Below are 16,922 nucleotides of genomic sequence, written 5' to 3'. Positions count from 1 at the left end.
GACTGCTGTTTCATCTCTGTACCTCTGGGCATCACCAGTAGCTTAGCTTGTGTATCTGTGCTCTTCCCCTATGGACTCCTGGTGTCATAATTTTCTGAAAAGAGGATTACCTCTGAAGCTGCTTAACAAATCCTTGTGTAATCCAATTTCCCATTCAACTACATCTCCTCTCCTGGTCCTTAATTCCCTCAATGCTTCGCGGGGAGGCTCAGCCACCCCTGGAGCTGGGCAGCATGGGGAAGGAGCCAGGGTCTTGCATTTTGGCCATATTGGATGTAGGACTGTCCAGGCACCAGCGGAAACAGTTCCAGGGTGAAGCCCACACTCATGGGGCTGGAGGGTGGAGGGAACTGATGCTGAGAACTTGCCATGCCTCACTAGGCTCTAAGCCTGGCATCTCCTTCCTCATTTGATCCTTATCATCACCAAGATTTGGGTGCCCGAGTGATCATGCCTGTGCTGATCAGTCATGTCTGACTCTTTGCGACCCCAAGGACTATAGCCCACCGGGCTCCTCTGTCCATGGGATTTTCCAGGCAAGAATACTGGAGTGGGTTGCCATGCCCTCCTCCATGGGATCTTCCCAATCCAGGGATTGAACCCACATCTCTTATGTATCCTGCATTGGCAGGCGGGTTCTTTATCACTGGCACCACCTGGGAAGCCCATGGTCATGCCTACAAGGGAGGAAAACTGATGCCCACGTGGATTAAGAAATTTTCCCTGCATTCTGTAACTAGTAAGAGGTGGATCCAAGATTCTAGCTTGAGCTTTTCCCAGTAAGTGGTAGTACCCATGCCCTGGCACCAGACCCATAATACATCTGCTGTTTCAGGTTATTTATTGAGTATCTCCTCTGTGGAAGGGGTGTGCCCTTAAGCTCCTGGTGGAGAGCCATGTGGGAAGAAATCCCCACCCCGGGTAGGCAAGCTATAGATACAAGTAAGTTGAGAGTGACAGGTCAGACGAGGAGAGATCCATGAGCGAGAGAAAGGAATGCCATGGGTGGATCAGGCAGGAGGGGAAGGAGGAGATAGTGCCCGAGCTGGGTCCTGAATGATGGTGGAATCTGCAGAAAGAGGCTCACAGTGAGGAATGTTTCTTTTAGGCACCTACTACTACTGAAGATAATGCAAGTATTTTCTCCAAAGATTCTGCAAAAACAACCAGCATCCCAGGTAAGGACTGGATATTTTTGTGTTTCTGTTGCTTATGGGGCACAAAAGAACTTGTCTCTGCAGAAAGTCCTTTCTTTTTGGAAGTGTTGGCAGAGGGCTGGTCTGCTTAATGAAAAGGATCGATGGCAGAAATAGTCTTTTATTACTTTATACTTCCAAGTTTGATATCATTAGCTAAGATATAGTAAAGGGACCGTAAGAAGAGTAAGATAGATCAGTAAACTATGTCACTTTTGGCCCAGAATACAAACGAATGTGCTACAAACAAAATTACTAGAATCTGTAATGAAGTACACTTTGAGGAATGAAATAAATCTTTGGGAAGCCCTTCATTCCAATGCTTCTGATTCCCTACACCTGTAAGACTAGGGAAACTTAGTAACATTTGCATCAAGAAAGATCCCAACCAGGGCTTCCCTGGTGGCTCAGTGGTAAAGAGCCCCCCTGCCAATGCATGATCCACTGGGGAGACACGAGTTTGATCCCTGATCCTAGAGGATCACGTGCTGCAGAGCAACTAAATCTGTACACCACAACTGTTGAGTCTGTGCTCGAGTGTCTGGGAGCTGCAACTACTGAAGCCCAAGTGCCCTAGAGCCCGTGCTCCACAGCCAGAGAAGCTACTGCCACGAGAAGCCTGCGCACCGCACTAGAGAGTAGCCCCCACTTGCCACAACTGGAGAAAAGCTCACACAGCAACCAAGACCTAGCACAGCCAAAAAAAAAAAAAAAGAAAAGGAAAAGATCCCAGGTCCTGTGTTTGCTTTACTATTAATATATGGATGGGACTCATGGAGTCCAGGCTCTGGAGGCTCAGTAGCTGAACACATTCACCTGATGGCTCTTGGGCTTTCTGAGGGAGTCCTTGGCCTCCATACCTTTAACTGGGCAGATTCCTGCCGCACCTGGCTGCCCATGTCCTGTCATTCTATTGCAAAGCCCTACCTAGTGTAGTGCACTTAGGGGGACCTGCCAGACACCTGGGGCTAAGCTCTGCTTGCACAGCTGGGAGCTTGGAGTCGAACTCATCCCTGCTCTCCCAGAGTCTACCATCCAGCGGGCAGGCTCTGGCAAAGAGTGAAGCAGTAACTAGCGGAGAGTGGAATGTGGCCCAAAGGGAGCCAGAGGTAAAGCAAAGTGGGATGTAGAGTCCTGAGGGAATCACAGAAAGTTCATAGAGGAGGTGCCATTTGAATGACCCTTGAATGATGTGGGTGGGACAGCAGGAGGTTGGGGCAGCAAGCAGTTCAGGGGATACTGTGGAGGAAGAACCCTTGAGTCTTCTCTACCCACGCTCACCGATGATCTGTCTAATCCAGCCCTGTGTCTTTAAAGACCGTCTGTGGGCTGATGACTCCCAAATGTATAGCCCTGTCTCTGACCTTCCCACGAAGATTCAGCCAGACTGGTGTATCCAACTACCTAGGTGACGTGGCCACCTGATACCTACTAAAACTCTCAGACTTAATGTGTCTAAAAGAGAATGCTTGATGCCTCCCCGCCTCTTCAACCCAAATCTGTTCTTATCCTTCTTCCTCATTTCAGTAAAGACAACACATCCTCTGGGTTGCTGGGGCTGGGAGGTAAGACAGGCTTCCTCTTCTAAGCCTCATCCCATGTCCAGTCCTTCAGCGGGTCCTGTCAGTTGTATCCTGAAGTTTGTCCAGGAGCTGACCACTTCTCACCCCCTCCACTGCCAACACCTGGCCCAGCCATTGCTATCTTTTCTCCAGTAGGACTTTAGGGTCTGCCTGCTGGTCTCTTGGCTTTTAGCCTTCTGTTTTAATATTTTTATTTATTTATTTATTTATTTATCTGGCTATGTGAGGTCTTAGCTGTGGCACCTGGGTTCTTTTTAGTTGTGGCACGTGGAATTTAGTTCCCTGACCAGGGCTTGAACTCGGACTCCCTGTACTGGGAGCGTGGAGTCAGCCACTAACCCACTGGATGTCCCTCCTGGCTTTTGTCTTAAGCCCCAACTGACTCTTTTCCAGCCAAAAGCCAGAATGACTCTTAAAACACAAACTTAAGCTCTTCTTGGCTCAACACCATCTTGTCTCCCAGAGTAAAAGCTGAGGACCTAACAAATGCCCTAGTCTCCATGAAGTCAGGCCCTGATCTTTTGGTCTGACCTCCTCCTTTCCCTCTCTCATCCGCCCTGCCTTCCTCATGTCCACACATGCTCACCTCATGGCCTTGGCACCCACTGCTTGCTCTGCCTGGATGCTCATCTCCTGGCCTCCCCTGGGACAGCCCTTTCATACATCCAGGCCTCTGCTCAAATGCCCCGCGCCCGGGGAGGCCTTTCCCGATCACCCAATTTGACAGAACCCGCTACTGGCACGCTCTGCTTCCTATGCTTTGCTTTCCATCATTGCCTTTGTCAGTGCTGACATCTTATTAGGTATGTATTTGTTCATCTGTCTCCCTTGATTAGAATGTAAGAAGATCCAGGAAGCCAGGAGTCTTTCTGTCATCCAATTGTCTGTATCCCTGAGGCTTAGCACAAAGCCTGGCACATGACAGACACTCAATAAATATTTGTTGAATGAAGGAAGGAACAAATACAAAAGATGATGAAATATTAGTGAAAGAGTAAGCCAAGCATACACGAAATGGCTGTCTCTGCCAAGAGACCTAGGACGCACTGGGAGATGCCTGTCCTGGTCAGTGCCCATTAGTTTGGGCTCAAGGCAAAGCCTGCATCTACTAGACACCCGGAGTGATGACTGGCATCACATCTTTATCAGCAGTGGGTACCATTTAGGGTGGAGGAGCCTGACTCCCAGGTCCATGAGACTGCAAGTATCTGCATTTTCAGTGGAAGGGAATGCTGATTTTGTTCAGATTACTCTCTGTCTAGTCCGGGCACTGTCTCTGGCAGCCATGGGAAGGAGCTTTCTCTGGAAGGACATGGTTGTTTGTGAAGCTAGTTTGTTTTGCATTCATTCAATGAAATATTTTGGTGGGCCTGCTTTGTGCAAGGCACCACTTGAGGAGTTGGAATGTTAAAAGTGAAAAAGACACACATGGTCCCTGCTTTCAGGGAGTTTAGGCTGGAGGTGGAGCTGGGGGAGTAAGCAAGGCGGGCCAGCGTGGAGCAGGATCACTTCTCAAAGCGAGTGCCATCATCTCATGTGAGATTCAAAGGCCAAGTAGGGGGACTGGCCAGCAAAGGGAAAGGGGTGCAGCAAGGGTGGACATGCATTCTGGGGGAGAAGAGAACGCATGTACAGGAGAGGGAACATGCGTGAGAAAGATGGACTGAAATTCAGGTGGCTGGGGCTTGCGTACCAACTGGGGAGACAGGTGAGAAGTGATGATCCAGTGGGGACAGCTGCACCCAAACACTTGATTTAAAGCATCTGAGCCTCCAGGAGCTGCTGTCAGTGAGGTCCCCTGAGGCTCTGCTTCTTGCATGCCCCTGTGCCTTGTGGGGCCGGCTGAGTGCCACTAGAAAAGCCGCTCTGAAAGTGAGTGGGAGTCTGTGGCTGGCCGCAGGCTCAGAAGCTCTGAGCTGGAGGTGTGTCTCTTGCTACGTGGTGGCATCCTGGGGTCTGTCAGACTGTGCTGGGGGAGACCTTCTAGAGTTGGCTTTGGCCAGAACACTGGCAAATTTGTCAGGCAGAGCTGTTTCCTCCTCCACGGGTGAGGTTCTTTTGAGGTTTTGACAGCACCTGCTGAGTGGTTTGTTTTTTTTTCCCCCCTTCTTTCCTCTGCTCCTCTTCCTCCTCTTCTTTCTCTCCCTCTTACTTTTTTTTTTTCCCCCCTAGTGCAAGATTCTACTTTGGTACCGCTGCCCACATTCCTGGTGGCTGGAGGAAGCCTGGCCTTCGGGACCCTCCTCTGCATTGGCATCATCCTGAGGTAAGAAGGGCCCCGGGGTGGCCCTGCAGCATTCATCAGGTTTCACATCTAGCTTTACCAGCCCTAGGATGGTGGCCATGGGTTGATTCCAGATATATTTTAGAGGTAGAATGGACAAGATCTGATGACAGCTTAGATGGGAAGGATGAAGGAGAGGAAGGAATCAAGTCTGACCCTCAAGTTTCTGGCTTCAGCAGGACAACCAAGTAGAAAAACAATGCTTATATGTTGGTACCACTGGGGAAACCCCAAGTGGGCAAGTTTGGGAGGCCATTCAGATCACTGCCACCAGGCAGATGGTAGTTGGGGCCATGGGAGAAGATGGGGCCAAGAATGTCATCTGTGGAGTACAACCGGAATATTGTGAAGAGGAGGAGCTGAGAAAGGGACTGAGAAGGAGTGGCCTGAGAGGGAGAAGAAGAGGCAGGAAAGCTTGGTTGTGAAAGTGTGTGTTAGACACTGAAGAAACACCTTAGGCTCTGGGATTGCAATATGAACATACCCTTCCTCTCCTAAGAGCCACAGACTAAAATGAGTAAAGTACCACTTGAGAAGCACCACAACAGAAGTGCACAGGTACCTCCGAAGTGCCTGGCTAGACTACCTCCTTGGGGATATTCTATATTTGAAAATAAGCAGACCTAGCGGGTCACCTTTAAATGTCCTATCCTAGTGCCCTTCTCCAGTCATGGTGAGGGCTTGGTTGGTGCTCTGATCACTGTAGTGCCATGCCAAATCATCCCAGTCTCTTTCCAAGCAGTCATTGGTGTTGCCATTCATTCCCAAGCTTGCAGAGAAGTCACCTGACAGTGCTCCCAATGAATGGGCAACAAAGAAAACTTCCAGTGTTCACGATTTTACTGCAGGAACTAGCAATTTTGCATATGCTGACGCCCTAAAGGAGATGAGGCTGGGATCTGGCTTTGGATGGTGGTTAATTCCAATGATAATATAAGGAGAGGAGAAATTCCATCCTACTTTTTTCTATTTTTCCTGTCTTTTTCCTTGTTTGTAACTTGCAAGGATTCTACCTGGTGATTGTGAGAGGTGGTCTTTGAGGTGTTTGGGAAGGAGGGGTAAGACTTTGGCAGACAGCTTTCCACGTGCTAGCTCAATGGAGTCTCACAGTGACCCCGGAATGGCTCAGCCACCAAGGTGGTCTGGGTTGGAAGATGAGGAAGATAACAACTCAAACTGTGTTCGGGGTTGTTTTTGCTTTGATTTTTCAATGAAATAGCAAGTAAGCTGTTTCAAGGGTGTGCAGAAGATAAGGTTCTTAAAGAGTAACTCCCTAGAGGAGCCGAGAACTCACTGTCTTTTATACCTTTGGGCCAGAGAGGGGCCCTGCCAGCTTTCAGAGGTCTTCCTACTCCCTTCTAAGGGATTCTTTGCCTCACCTCAGACACCTCTTCTTTCCATATCTATATCATCTGGGTTTCAGATGGACTTTCTCATCATCCACCAGAGACCCTATAGAGCAGTGGTCCCCCACCTTTTTGGCACCAGGGACCAGTTTGTGGAGGACAGTCATGGACCAGAGGGTGGGGGTGGTTTCAGGATGACTCAAGTGCATTACATTTATGTGCACTCTATTGCTATTACTATTACATCAGCTTGACCTCAGATCATCAGGCATTAGATCACAGAGGTTGGAGACCCCTGTTCTAAGGGATTCCTTGCCTTACCTCAGACACGTACTTCTGTGTTCTCTTTTTATTTCTATATCATTAGGGCTTCAAAAGGTCTTTCTCATAACTCACTGCAGGTCCTGTAAATATCATGATTATGATTTCCACTTGACAGATGAGGAAATTAAAGCTGAAAGAAAGTAGAGTGATTGCAGCTAGTAAGGGTGAGGCTAAGGTTCAAACCCACAGCTTACACTTCTTGGATAGGGCCTTAGGGGTCATTTAGTCAAACTCCTGAACAACAGCAATGAGAGGTAAGCTGACTTGCCCAGGAACACATACTTCGTTAATAGCAGAGACAGGACAAGGACTGGTGTTCCGAGAGTGCCTGCCCACTGTGCCAGCCTGAGGTCAGCTAAGAGGTGGGCCCAGTCCTATAAGTCCACTGTTGGCCGGTGGCCCCCCAACAAGCGGTGCTATCTTGCTGTGCTGTTAACCACGAGGAGAGGAGTGTTCGGCTGGGAGTCGGCCACAGTGCTCATCACAGGCCTAATTTGCTAATGTGCTCATGGTGCTTGTACGCTGGCTGGTTGCTACACAACCAGAGTCCCTGAAGGCACAGTGCTCTGTGCAGAGAACATAGCAGTTATTTATTTCCTAGCCTGATGAGTTTCCATCCTCCCGTATAAGGCTAATTTATTTGGAAAGAGGCCAGTTAATTTCAAACAATGAAAAATCACACTATTTCCAAAAGTCCCCCATGTCAAGAGAAGAGTATCAGTAGGGGTTTCCTTGGTGGCTCAGTGGTAAAGAATCCCCCTGCCAATGCAGGAGATATGGGTTCGATCCCTGGTCCAGGAACATCCTACATGCCACAGAGCAGCTAAGCCTGTGTACCACGACTGTTGAGCCCGTGCTCTACAGCCCGGGAACCGCAACTATTGAGCCCAGGTACCACAACTCCTGAAGCCTACGAACCCTAGTTCTCTGCAACAAGAGAAGCATGCAGTAAGAAGCCTGTGTACTGCAATGAAGAGTAGCCCCTGCTCCCTGCAACTAGAGAAAAGCCCATGCGCAGCAACGAAGACCCAGTGTGGCTAAAAAAAAAATGAGTATCAAGAGATGCTATGGGAGGCTGGGGTGCCAAAATGGTTGGGCCACCATGACCGTTGGGGTGACCAGATTATTACAGTGGATAGAATGAGAGGCAGATGGAGGCAGTAAAGCCCACCAACCAGTCCCCATCTTTTTATTTTTAGTACATTTCTTTTGTGTCTCAAGCAAAGCGCAGTATTTTCCTAAGTATTTTTCCATCAATATCAGTGACAATTTTTTAAAATTTAAGTGTGCTGTTGAAAAAGGTATACTACCTTTTTAAATGGATGTTGTAACTTCAGAGGGCCATTCTCCCCACTGTACTCCCTGTGCCCCAGGGTGCCCCCATTTATATCTATTTTATGCCATCAGGCACTGGGAAAATAGGCTTTTCAGAGCAGAGAGTTACTTTTCTGCACATTTATTTAGAATGGCTAACCCTATTAGTTGAGGACTTCCTATGCATATGCTTATGATTTAAATCATTTTGTATTGAATGTATTGTCTCATTTCAGTATTTTAAAATTACACTCTCTCATCTCCGTGGTTAATTATAAGTGTTTTTTTAAGTTTTTTAAAAAAATTTCTCTTAGTTGCAGAACCTTTTCTTAAAACAAAATATTGCACGTGTACGTGTTCAGTTTCTTCAGTCGTGTCTGACTCTTTGTGACGCCGTGGTCTGTAGCCCGCCAGGCTCCTCTGTCCATGAAATTCTCCAGGCAAGAATACTGGAGTGGGTTGCCATGCCCTCCTCCAGGGGATCTTCCCAATCCAGGGATTGAACCCATATCTCTTATGTGTCCTGCATTGGCAGGCGGGTTCTTTACCCACTGAGTCACCTGGGAAGCCCCAAACTAAATGTTATGAAGTCCAAATATGTAAAATAGGTAAAAGGTGGAGGTGAGGTGCAGGTGAAGTCTGGCAGCTCATCTTTTGGTTCCTTCTACCTGCCCCGCACCCTCTCCAGCCTCCAGGCTGTGCTCAGAGCCCTGCCGAGGGCAGGACAGTGCCAGGTTTGGACAGACCACAGGCCTAGTGGTTTCAAAGTCCCCTTAGTGATTTGCTGAAAAAGTCTCATTCACTCCCCAAAATATTTCAAAAGAAGAAAAGCTCACCTTTCTCATTTACCCATCCAGTTGTTTTGAAAAAAATCTGAGGACAGAGGCTGCTTTCCATACGGGTTAAGTAACATCAATAGAAACTTTAAAAAAATTGTGAACACAATTATTTCCTAAATATCCGGAGTTTGCTGAATACTGACAAATAGCAAAGAAGGACTGATGCTGAAGCTGAAGATCCAATACTTTGGTCACCTGATGCAAAGAGCTGACTCATTCAAAAAGACCCTGATGCTGGGAAAGATTGAGGGCAGGAGAAGAGGGTGACAGAGGATGAGATGGTTGGATGGCATCCCTGATTCAATGGACATGAACTAGAGAAAATTCCAGGAGATGGTGAGGGACAGGGAAGCCTGGTGTGCTGCAGTCCATGGGGTTGCGAAGAGTCGGACACGACCTGGGGACTGAACAACAACAAAGCAAGAAGGGAGCAAAATCACGCCTTAAGCAAAGACAGCTACTGTTAATTTTTAAAATGTAAAAGTCTGACAAACATACAGGAAAGTACAGATGTCATAAGTGTACAGTGCCATGCCTTTCCACAAAGACACCCATGCAGCTGACACCCAGATCAAAAGCACTTTATGTTTAGATGAATTTTCTCCAAGTCTTTTTCCTCTGCATAGTTTCTTGTTTGTTTGTTTGTTTTGGCTGTGTGGCAGGATGGTTCCCCAGTCAGGGGTTGAACCTGTACCCCCTGCATAAGACGCAGGGAGTCTTAACCACTGGACCACCAGGGTTTGTTTTTCAGAGCCATGATTATTCTGTATCCATAACTCTGAATCCTGCCTTTTAAATGTAGCGTTAGTTATATAACATAAGCACTTCTTATTATTAAAAGTTTCGGTAAACCTCACTTTCATCACTTCTCCATTAGATGTATATACCCAAGATCACTTAACCAGCCTCCTGTTATTGGGCGTTTGGACTGTTGTTTTGCTTTTATAAACAAGACTGTGTTGAACATCTTTGTTGCATAAAGCTTTTTCCATAGCTATGTGCTTTCCTGAGGGTATATTCCCAGAAGTGGAATTCTTGGATCAGAGGGTCTGAATATTTTGAAACCCAGAGTGTAATGACTCTGTCTTCAGTTCTGTCATGCCAGAGGAGGATTCCACCCAAGAACCCAGCATAGCTCCAGTAAGCGCCCCTGCTGTGTTCTCCTCCTGTGCAGTGCCTGAATGGCGAAGCCTAAGTCACATTCTGCAGATTGTTTATTCCATTTGGATAACAGGCTAAGAGCCAATGGCATATTTGGAGCCAACTATCAATTATTTATCATAACAAGGACAGGAATAGCCTGTCGATATAAAAAGAAACCTAAGGAAAATCCCCAAACCTTGTTTTTGATGTTGGTTTCCCCTCTCCCCTCCCAGCCCTTCCTGAAGTAGCTGACATCTGGTAGAATTGAGAGAGACCACCTTGCTCCCACTTTGGGGTCAGTGGACAGCAAGTTAGCCCGTGACAAAGTGGGAAGCGGGGGGAAGGTGGGCTGCCCCGCTTGCCTGAGGGCCTCTCAGGGAGGAGACCTGACTGTACCTTTGAGGACTGCTATCTCCATCTCATCTTCCTTTGGGCTGTCAAGTGACTCTTCTCAGTCACTGAGCTCTGGCTTTGGGCCCAGAGTGGAGCAGGGTGAGCGGAGCTGTGATCAGAGAGATGTCTATCTCCTTCCTGTTTAACACCGACTTTCCTGTCAAATGAGTCACTCGTGCCCAAGTGGTGCCCATGGCCGAGTCTGTGTGAATGTGCCAGTGTGGTGGGAGGGGACCCAGAGGTGTAGGGAAAACTGGGGACTACAAGCATATTGGAAGCCAGAAGCAAAGGAGGGCTGTTGAGGGAGCAGGACAGTCCTTTTCCTTCCCTACTGAAAGAATACTGTCTCTCTTTTTTTTAAGTAAGTGGATTTGGGACTGAGAAGGTGTCCCGCTGGGCTGCCTCTATGGTTGTGTTAGTCTTTCAGTCATGTCCATGTCTAACTCTTTGCAACCCCATGGGCTGTAGTCTGCCAGGCTCCTCTGTCCATGGGATTCTCCAGGCAAGAATACTGGAGTGGGTTGCCATGCCCTTCTTCAGGGGAGTCTTACCTACCCAGGAATCAAATCCAGGTCTCCTGCATTGTAGATGGATTCTTTACCATCTGAGTGGGGCAGAACAAAGAACAAATTAGGTTCTCAGGTGCTATAAAGAGGCACTCACAACCTCAGTTTCCCCATTGGTAAATTGGATCCACCATGCAAACCTATTCCCTTGGGGTATTTTTGATAGCTCTTCAGAGGATTATGTAGTTCCTGGTGACAGAAAGCAGCCAATGAATAAATAGTTATCAGTCCTTGGAGCTGAGACCCAAGAGTACCAGCCCACCAGGGCAGCCAGCTGCTGGTGTTTTTCTCTTGGGTTTATCACAGTAGGAACTCAGCATTTGCGTGGTTTGTCTTTGTGTGTCTGTGTGAAGGTTCAAGAAGACGGGGAAACTGCAGGCTCTGAAAGAAGGCAAGACGAGTGCACACCCGCCGTATTCTTTGGGCCAGCTGGTCCCTGAGAGGCCCAAGCCCACCCCAGCGCTTGTCCCTCTCATCTCCCCACCGGTGTCCCCCAGCAGCCTTGAATCTGACAACACATCGAGGAACAGCCGGCCGGATGCTAAGGGCCCTGGGAGCCCTTATGACGTCAGCAACAGAGACTACTTCTTCCCCAGATAATGGGTAGGCCTAGCAGCCTGGGGTGTCAGGCCCCTAGACTGTGTGGATGCTGAAACAGACTGGCTTAGCACCAATCGCTCCTCACTGCCATGCCAGCTTATCTCAGGTACTTGGGGCCTCTGGCTTCACCTTTTCAGAAGTGCCTCACAGAAAATTCTACGCTGGGTGAAAAAAAAGATTTGCTGTGTTGGTTGAGTTTTGAATCACCCTGACCCCAATGCGCTGATTACACGGTGAGAGTGAACTCAGGCCCCCATGAAGAGACGGGTGTCAAGACTCTACTGGCCACTCAGGTGGGCAGAGCTGGGTGATTGGGGAGGCTTGGGACTGCCCCCCGCGCTTGGTGTGGACGAGCCGCTGGCCACCCGCGCACCCCCGCCCGCCACCAGGAGCTGCAGCCTCAGACGGGTGGGATGGATTTCCAGCCAAAGACCCCCCGAGTCGCTTATGTCTTGACCCACTGCGTGGTTTTCTCTTCTAGCTCAAACTCCTGAAACCCAAGTGCCTTCAAAATTCCATTTTTTCTAGGCCTGAGTATGGGGGAAGCTCTCTTCTGCTTTTCTTTCCCCGCAGCTGAGGTGGGGGCAGATAGTATCTCAGGGCCTGATGGTTTGAAATGGAATTATAATTAGTTCCTCATCAGCATTTTCTGAATGTGAATGTTCGTCCTAGGCACTTGCTGAATCCAGAAGCAAGTGCACTGGCTCGATCTCCCTTTTTGGATCCCAGGACTTCAGGAGAGAAGCCGAGAGGAAGGAGGGGAGTGGGGCAGGGTCTCCAAGCTTATCTGTAGTAGCATTGCTGAGGGGGACAGAGGCCTCTGCACACCGTCCCCCCACTTCCCCGGCTCCCCAGAAGGAGAACTGGCATCAGGGAGGCAATGAAATCAACATTGCCTTGCTCTAGCTTTGTTTATTTTGTTTTCATCTGAGCCTGAGTAACCAGGGAAGATAATATTTATGCAAAAAGACAAAAGAACCTGGCAAGAATGGGTTTTAATTTGGTTTTTTAAAAACTGCTGACTCTTTTATCTTCAGAAGGTAGAGCATTCAGTATTGGTCGAGAGTCGGTAGATAAATGATGGGGGAAAGGCACAATGACTTTGTTTAGCGCAAAACTCAATCAAGTGACAAAGGAGGAGAAAAGCTTTTCCCCTATAAGAGAAGAGATTCTGTTTTCATTCTAAATTTTGTTTTTGCCTTAAAAAGTGAAAAAAAAAAAAAAAAAAAAGGAGAAAAAACAACTCTGCCCCTTTTCTAATTTAGCGGAAAAGGCAGCTTGTTACTACTCCCCCAGGCGGTCGAGAAGGAAATGGTGTCCAGCTCCCAGGTCACAGTGCTGGGAAGCCAGCCTCCCACGATTACTCAGCAGGTCAGCTGAAAATTCCCACCACTGAAAGCCACGAGTCCTCCGGTATCAGACAAGGTTCATTAAAAAAAAAGAAAAAAAACCTAACCTTGATGCCTTCCTCTTTAGTTAGTTCCCTGAATGTGATTCAGTTCAGCTAGTATTGAAGCACTGACTGAACGTCTAGCCATAACACTGCACCAACCCCTGCAGTGCACTTTTCTGTCTAGGCTTTGAAAATTCAGTGAAGTTAGTGGTTACCCAGACAAGCACCCTCAAGTATCCTGGGAAGTCCCAGAAAGAAGCTGTGATTAAAATCAGTTGTGTAACCCACCACTAAAAATTTACCAGACCACAACACTTTTCTAGCAGTCTCCCGTTTTAGAAGAACAGCCACCAGCACCAGACAGGTGGAAAAAGGACAGAAATGATCATGTTTTGTTTACTGTTTGCCAGGCTCAAACTGTGATGACGTTGGGCTACATGGTGACTTTCATTGCTGGCTTTGGCTGTAAATTTCAGACTCTGTTGCTGCCTTTGGCAACTAATCTGAAGTTGACAGAAGTGAGGCAGGTGGTTTTGTTTTGTTTTTCTCTCAAGTTTTCTTGACCGAGACCAGCAAAAATGCTGTTAAAGGGAAATATAGAAAATGAGAATCTGCATGAGATAGGATGATTCTCTGCCCACAGTTAACTCTTGACAAAGTTTTACCCACGTGTAATATTAGCAGAGCCAGGCAGCGGTGCTGGTGGAAGATGTGAAATCCAGATAGCTCATGACTGCTGAGAGCTAGGCAGCTTTGATCTCCAAATTGTTATTGCTTTCATTATTATTTGAACGGAACTGCCTTTTTTTTTTTAATGTAAGAGTTTTTTTTTTTTTTTTTCCCTTTATTTTTTTATAAGCTAGTATAGATGAAGGAAAAATGTTTGTCTTCTCTTGCTTGGTGTACATAGGTATACACCCTAAGCTCTCTCTGTCTTTGAATCTATGGTCAGTGAATGTGTGTCTCAATTCACAGGTCATTCTTACCTGTGTTTCTGCAGCACACGTGTGATGCTATTCACCTAATACCTGTAGCAATCTGCTACACAGCCAGAAGGAAATGTTAGCCCAGCGACAATTTTTTATTACAGATGGACAGCTTATCCTGCTGGGTGGGAAACATTGAAAATATGCTAGTTCAGGGTTTCAGTTAAAGTGGTCATTAATTCTTGTAGCATTAATGAAAAAAAAAATTATGTTTGTTAAGTGTCCAGGAAGTAGCATTGACTGTTTCTTCAAAGCCTTCGGTAACTCTGAAAGCTCTTTGCCCTGATGGAGCCTTGCCCTTGGCAGTTTGTTTGCCAGGCTCTGGGCTCACCCCAGTCTCTGTCATTTGTCTGCTGTCCCCAAGGGAAGGAAACACTATCACAAGGGGTGGAATCTGCTCCTGGAACGGATTGGGAGCCCACCTGGTGGGGAGCAGAGCTCGGCTCAGCAGAGCTCAGTGGGGCAGACTGGGGTGGTCATGGTTTGTGGGTTTTCTGTAGAATGTTCAGGAATGTCTTGCCTGGCTGCTTTGGTCCTGGGCTATATCACTTCATCAAAGACACTTAAGATTGCCCCAGTTGGGGAGGAGTCTGACACCCAGCTCCAGATTGAGTTGGTAACAAATTTCTTAATTTGGAGAAGCAGTGGCAACTGGTGGTCCCTGGGAGCATGAGCCTGGATCCCAGCCTCCCATGCAGCAGTTGGCAGCGGGGCTTTTGCCAAGCTGGCTCCACTTCTGTGCCAGACACTCCCGAGCATCCCCTAAAGGTCCTTCTAGCATCACGTCCTCCGTGTAGCCTGGCTCCAGCGCTAGCAAGTTTCTATGGCAACCTTAATGATGATTAAGGAACATTGTCAGATGTATGAACATATGCTCAAATGCAGATCTACTTCAGAAGCAAAGGATTGGAACAGCATGTAGCAAGGCTGTTAATTAATAGAGAAACTGTATTTGGATGGAGAGCACACATCTGTTAAATAGAATACCTCAACTTTATTTTTTTCTGGAGAGAAATAATAGTTTGAAGTTTGTTTTTTTTTTTTTACCTAATTATCTGAAATCAAATACCAAAGGCTGGTGATGTCTGTATATGGGGCAAAGGGTCAGTATAATTTTTTTCAGTGTTTTTTCTTTTTACCAGCTATTTTGCATTTAAAATGAAAATTGTAAATGTTTGAAATAAATAAGTTCTAAAAAATATGCCTGGGAGATAATGATGCTTTGACGCCTGGGTCCTTTCAAGGAAAGACTTGCATGGTTACTCGGGGAAAAGGGTGAGAAGACTTGGATTTAAAGTCAAGGAGAACCATTTGGGGGTGAGCTTTTCCTTAATGCAGGATTAAATTACCTCTGGAAAAAAATCAGGTGAGTTTAAGAAATAAGTTGCAATTTCTCAAAGACTTTCATTTTGAAAGTTATTTCCCCAAATGAGCCCTGGGGTTTCTGGAAAGGGCGTAGGTGCTTCGGCCTTTTTTACATCATTATCAGGTGATGGACCTGGGGGAAGGAAAAGGGAGGGCCGTTATTCATCAGAAGACTGTTTATTGAACAGGGGTTGTTAACGGAATCACAAGTCAACCCTGAACCTCTCCATCATCAGGCTGCATCTGTCCCCTATTGAAAAGGATCCTCCATAGGAAACCTTGGGACACTGCCATCCCACATCTTCCAAACAGAGGAAAGCCTTCATGTGGATGCTCTGTGGATAAGAGTTGCTGTGTAAACAGTTCAGGGCTGGGGAGGAGGAAACTGCATGGAAACCTGGAAACTGCGTAACTCAGACCGAAAGCTGAAGTGCCAGGCCCCGCTGCGCGCCCCGCCCCCACGGAATCAGAAGAAAGCCACACCTATGGGGCCCGTCGGCTCCTCGAGGATGCCACAGTTTCTTGCGAGGTTGGTCCCTGTCTTGCAGAAAGTGACACAGGAAACAGATGTCCCATGGTGGCTTGGCTGTTTGGGCCCCTAGAGGGTGTGGGAGTGAGTGTAAGGAGCAGGAGATGGAAGAGGGTGGCCCCCCACCCTTCACCGCATCACTGTTAGGATGGTAAGGCTACGATGCTCTTTCTGGAAGAGAGAAATGAGAGCAGATGGGGGATCCTGTAGAGGATGGCAAGGAACATTCAGTTACTGGAACGACCACTACGGAAAGCGTGTTCTTTATTTTTTGATGCAGAAGGACACCAAACCTTCCCCCGTGTCTGTGCGACGCGCAGGCCAGAGGCAGGAAACATGGTTCCTTCCTGCATAGCAGAAGTGTGCTGTTGAAAGGCCTTAAACTGGTGCGAGCAGTGTCCAAGGGCTGGGCTGGGCCTGGCAGCCTCTCGGGCAGAGTGGTGGCCAGGTGCACTGGCTGGGTGGGCTGACTGAGTGGCCATCATGTAAGCAGTCCTGAGCAGGGGAGCCAGCGCTACACAATCCCTCAGATACTGACCACCCCCTGGTCTCTGCAAAACTTCTGGTCTTCTTGCTGACATGTGTTACTTAAAACAACCTTAGAACAACCTTAGCCACATCTTATTTCACACCAGCAATTTTCAGTGACTATCCAAAACATGAATACAATGAGATTTTTCAGTAAGATCCCGAAACACTTGCCCTATGGGAATATGCAATATTCAATTAGGCTGTTTCTTTTTCTCAGGTAACTTCAAAATGCTTAGTAAGGCTACCGAATGTCCACAAAGAAAATAGCTTATCGTGTGATGAGAAGCTGCATTTTATGTTTTTTTGAAAAATTTGGTTTTTTGAAGTATAGTTGATTTGCAATGATGTATTAATTTTTACTGTACAGCAAAGCGGTTCAGTTATATATATACACGTTCTTTTTCATTTTCTTTTCCATTATGGTTTATTACAGAATATTGAATATAGTTCCCTGTGCTGTACAGTCGGACCTTGTTGTTTATCCATTCTGTATATATATTAATAATAGTTTGCTTCTGAGAATTCCCTGA

At 47.2% G+C, this 16,922-nt stretch overlaps 1 protein-coding gene across 1 annotated transcript in view; it reads left to right on the top strand.

Annotated features, from left to right (window-relative positions):
- Nucleotides 1-15,168, top strand: part of IL6R (interleukin 6 receptor) — a 53,272-nt gene extending 38,104 nt beyond the window's left edge. Inside the window, exons 8-10 of the mRNA XM_061120705.1 lie at nt 1,109-1,178; nt 4,952-5,045; nt 11,342-15,168. Of these exons, the coding sequence (XP_060976688.1) occupies nt 1,109-1,178; nt 4,952-5,045; nt 11,342-11,588 (411 nt within the window). The 3' untranslated portion in view covers nt 11,589-15,168. The remainder of the gene's footprint in view (nt 1-1,108; nt 1,179-4,951; nt 5,046-11,341) is intronic.
- The last annotated feature ends 1,754 nt before the right edge of the window (nt 15,169-16,922 follow it).

The sequence above is a fragment of the Dama dama genome, chromosome 20, assembly GCF_033118175.1.
Source record: "Dama dama isolate Ldn47 chromosome 20, ASM3311817v1, whole genome shotgun sequence".
Classification (NCBI taxonomy): domain Eukaryota; kingdom Metazoa; phylum Chordata; class Mammalia; order Artiodactyla; family Cervidae; genus Dama; species Dama dama.
The sequence above is the reverse complement of the archived record's forward strand: the minus strand, read 5'-3'. Positions and strand labels throughout refer to the sequence as shown.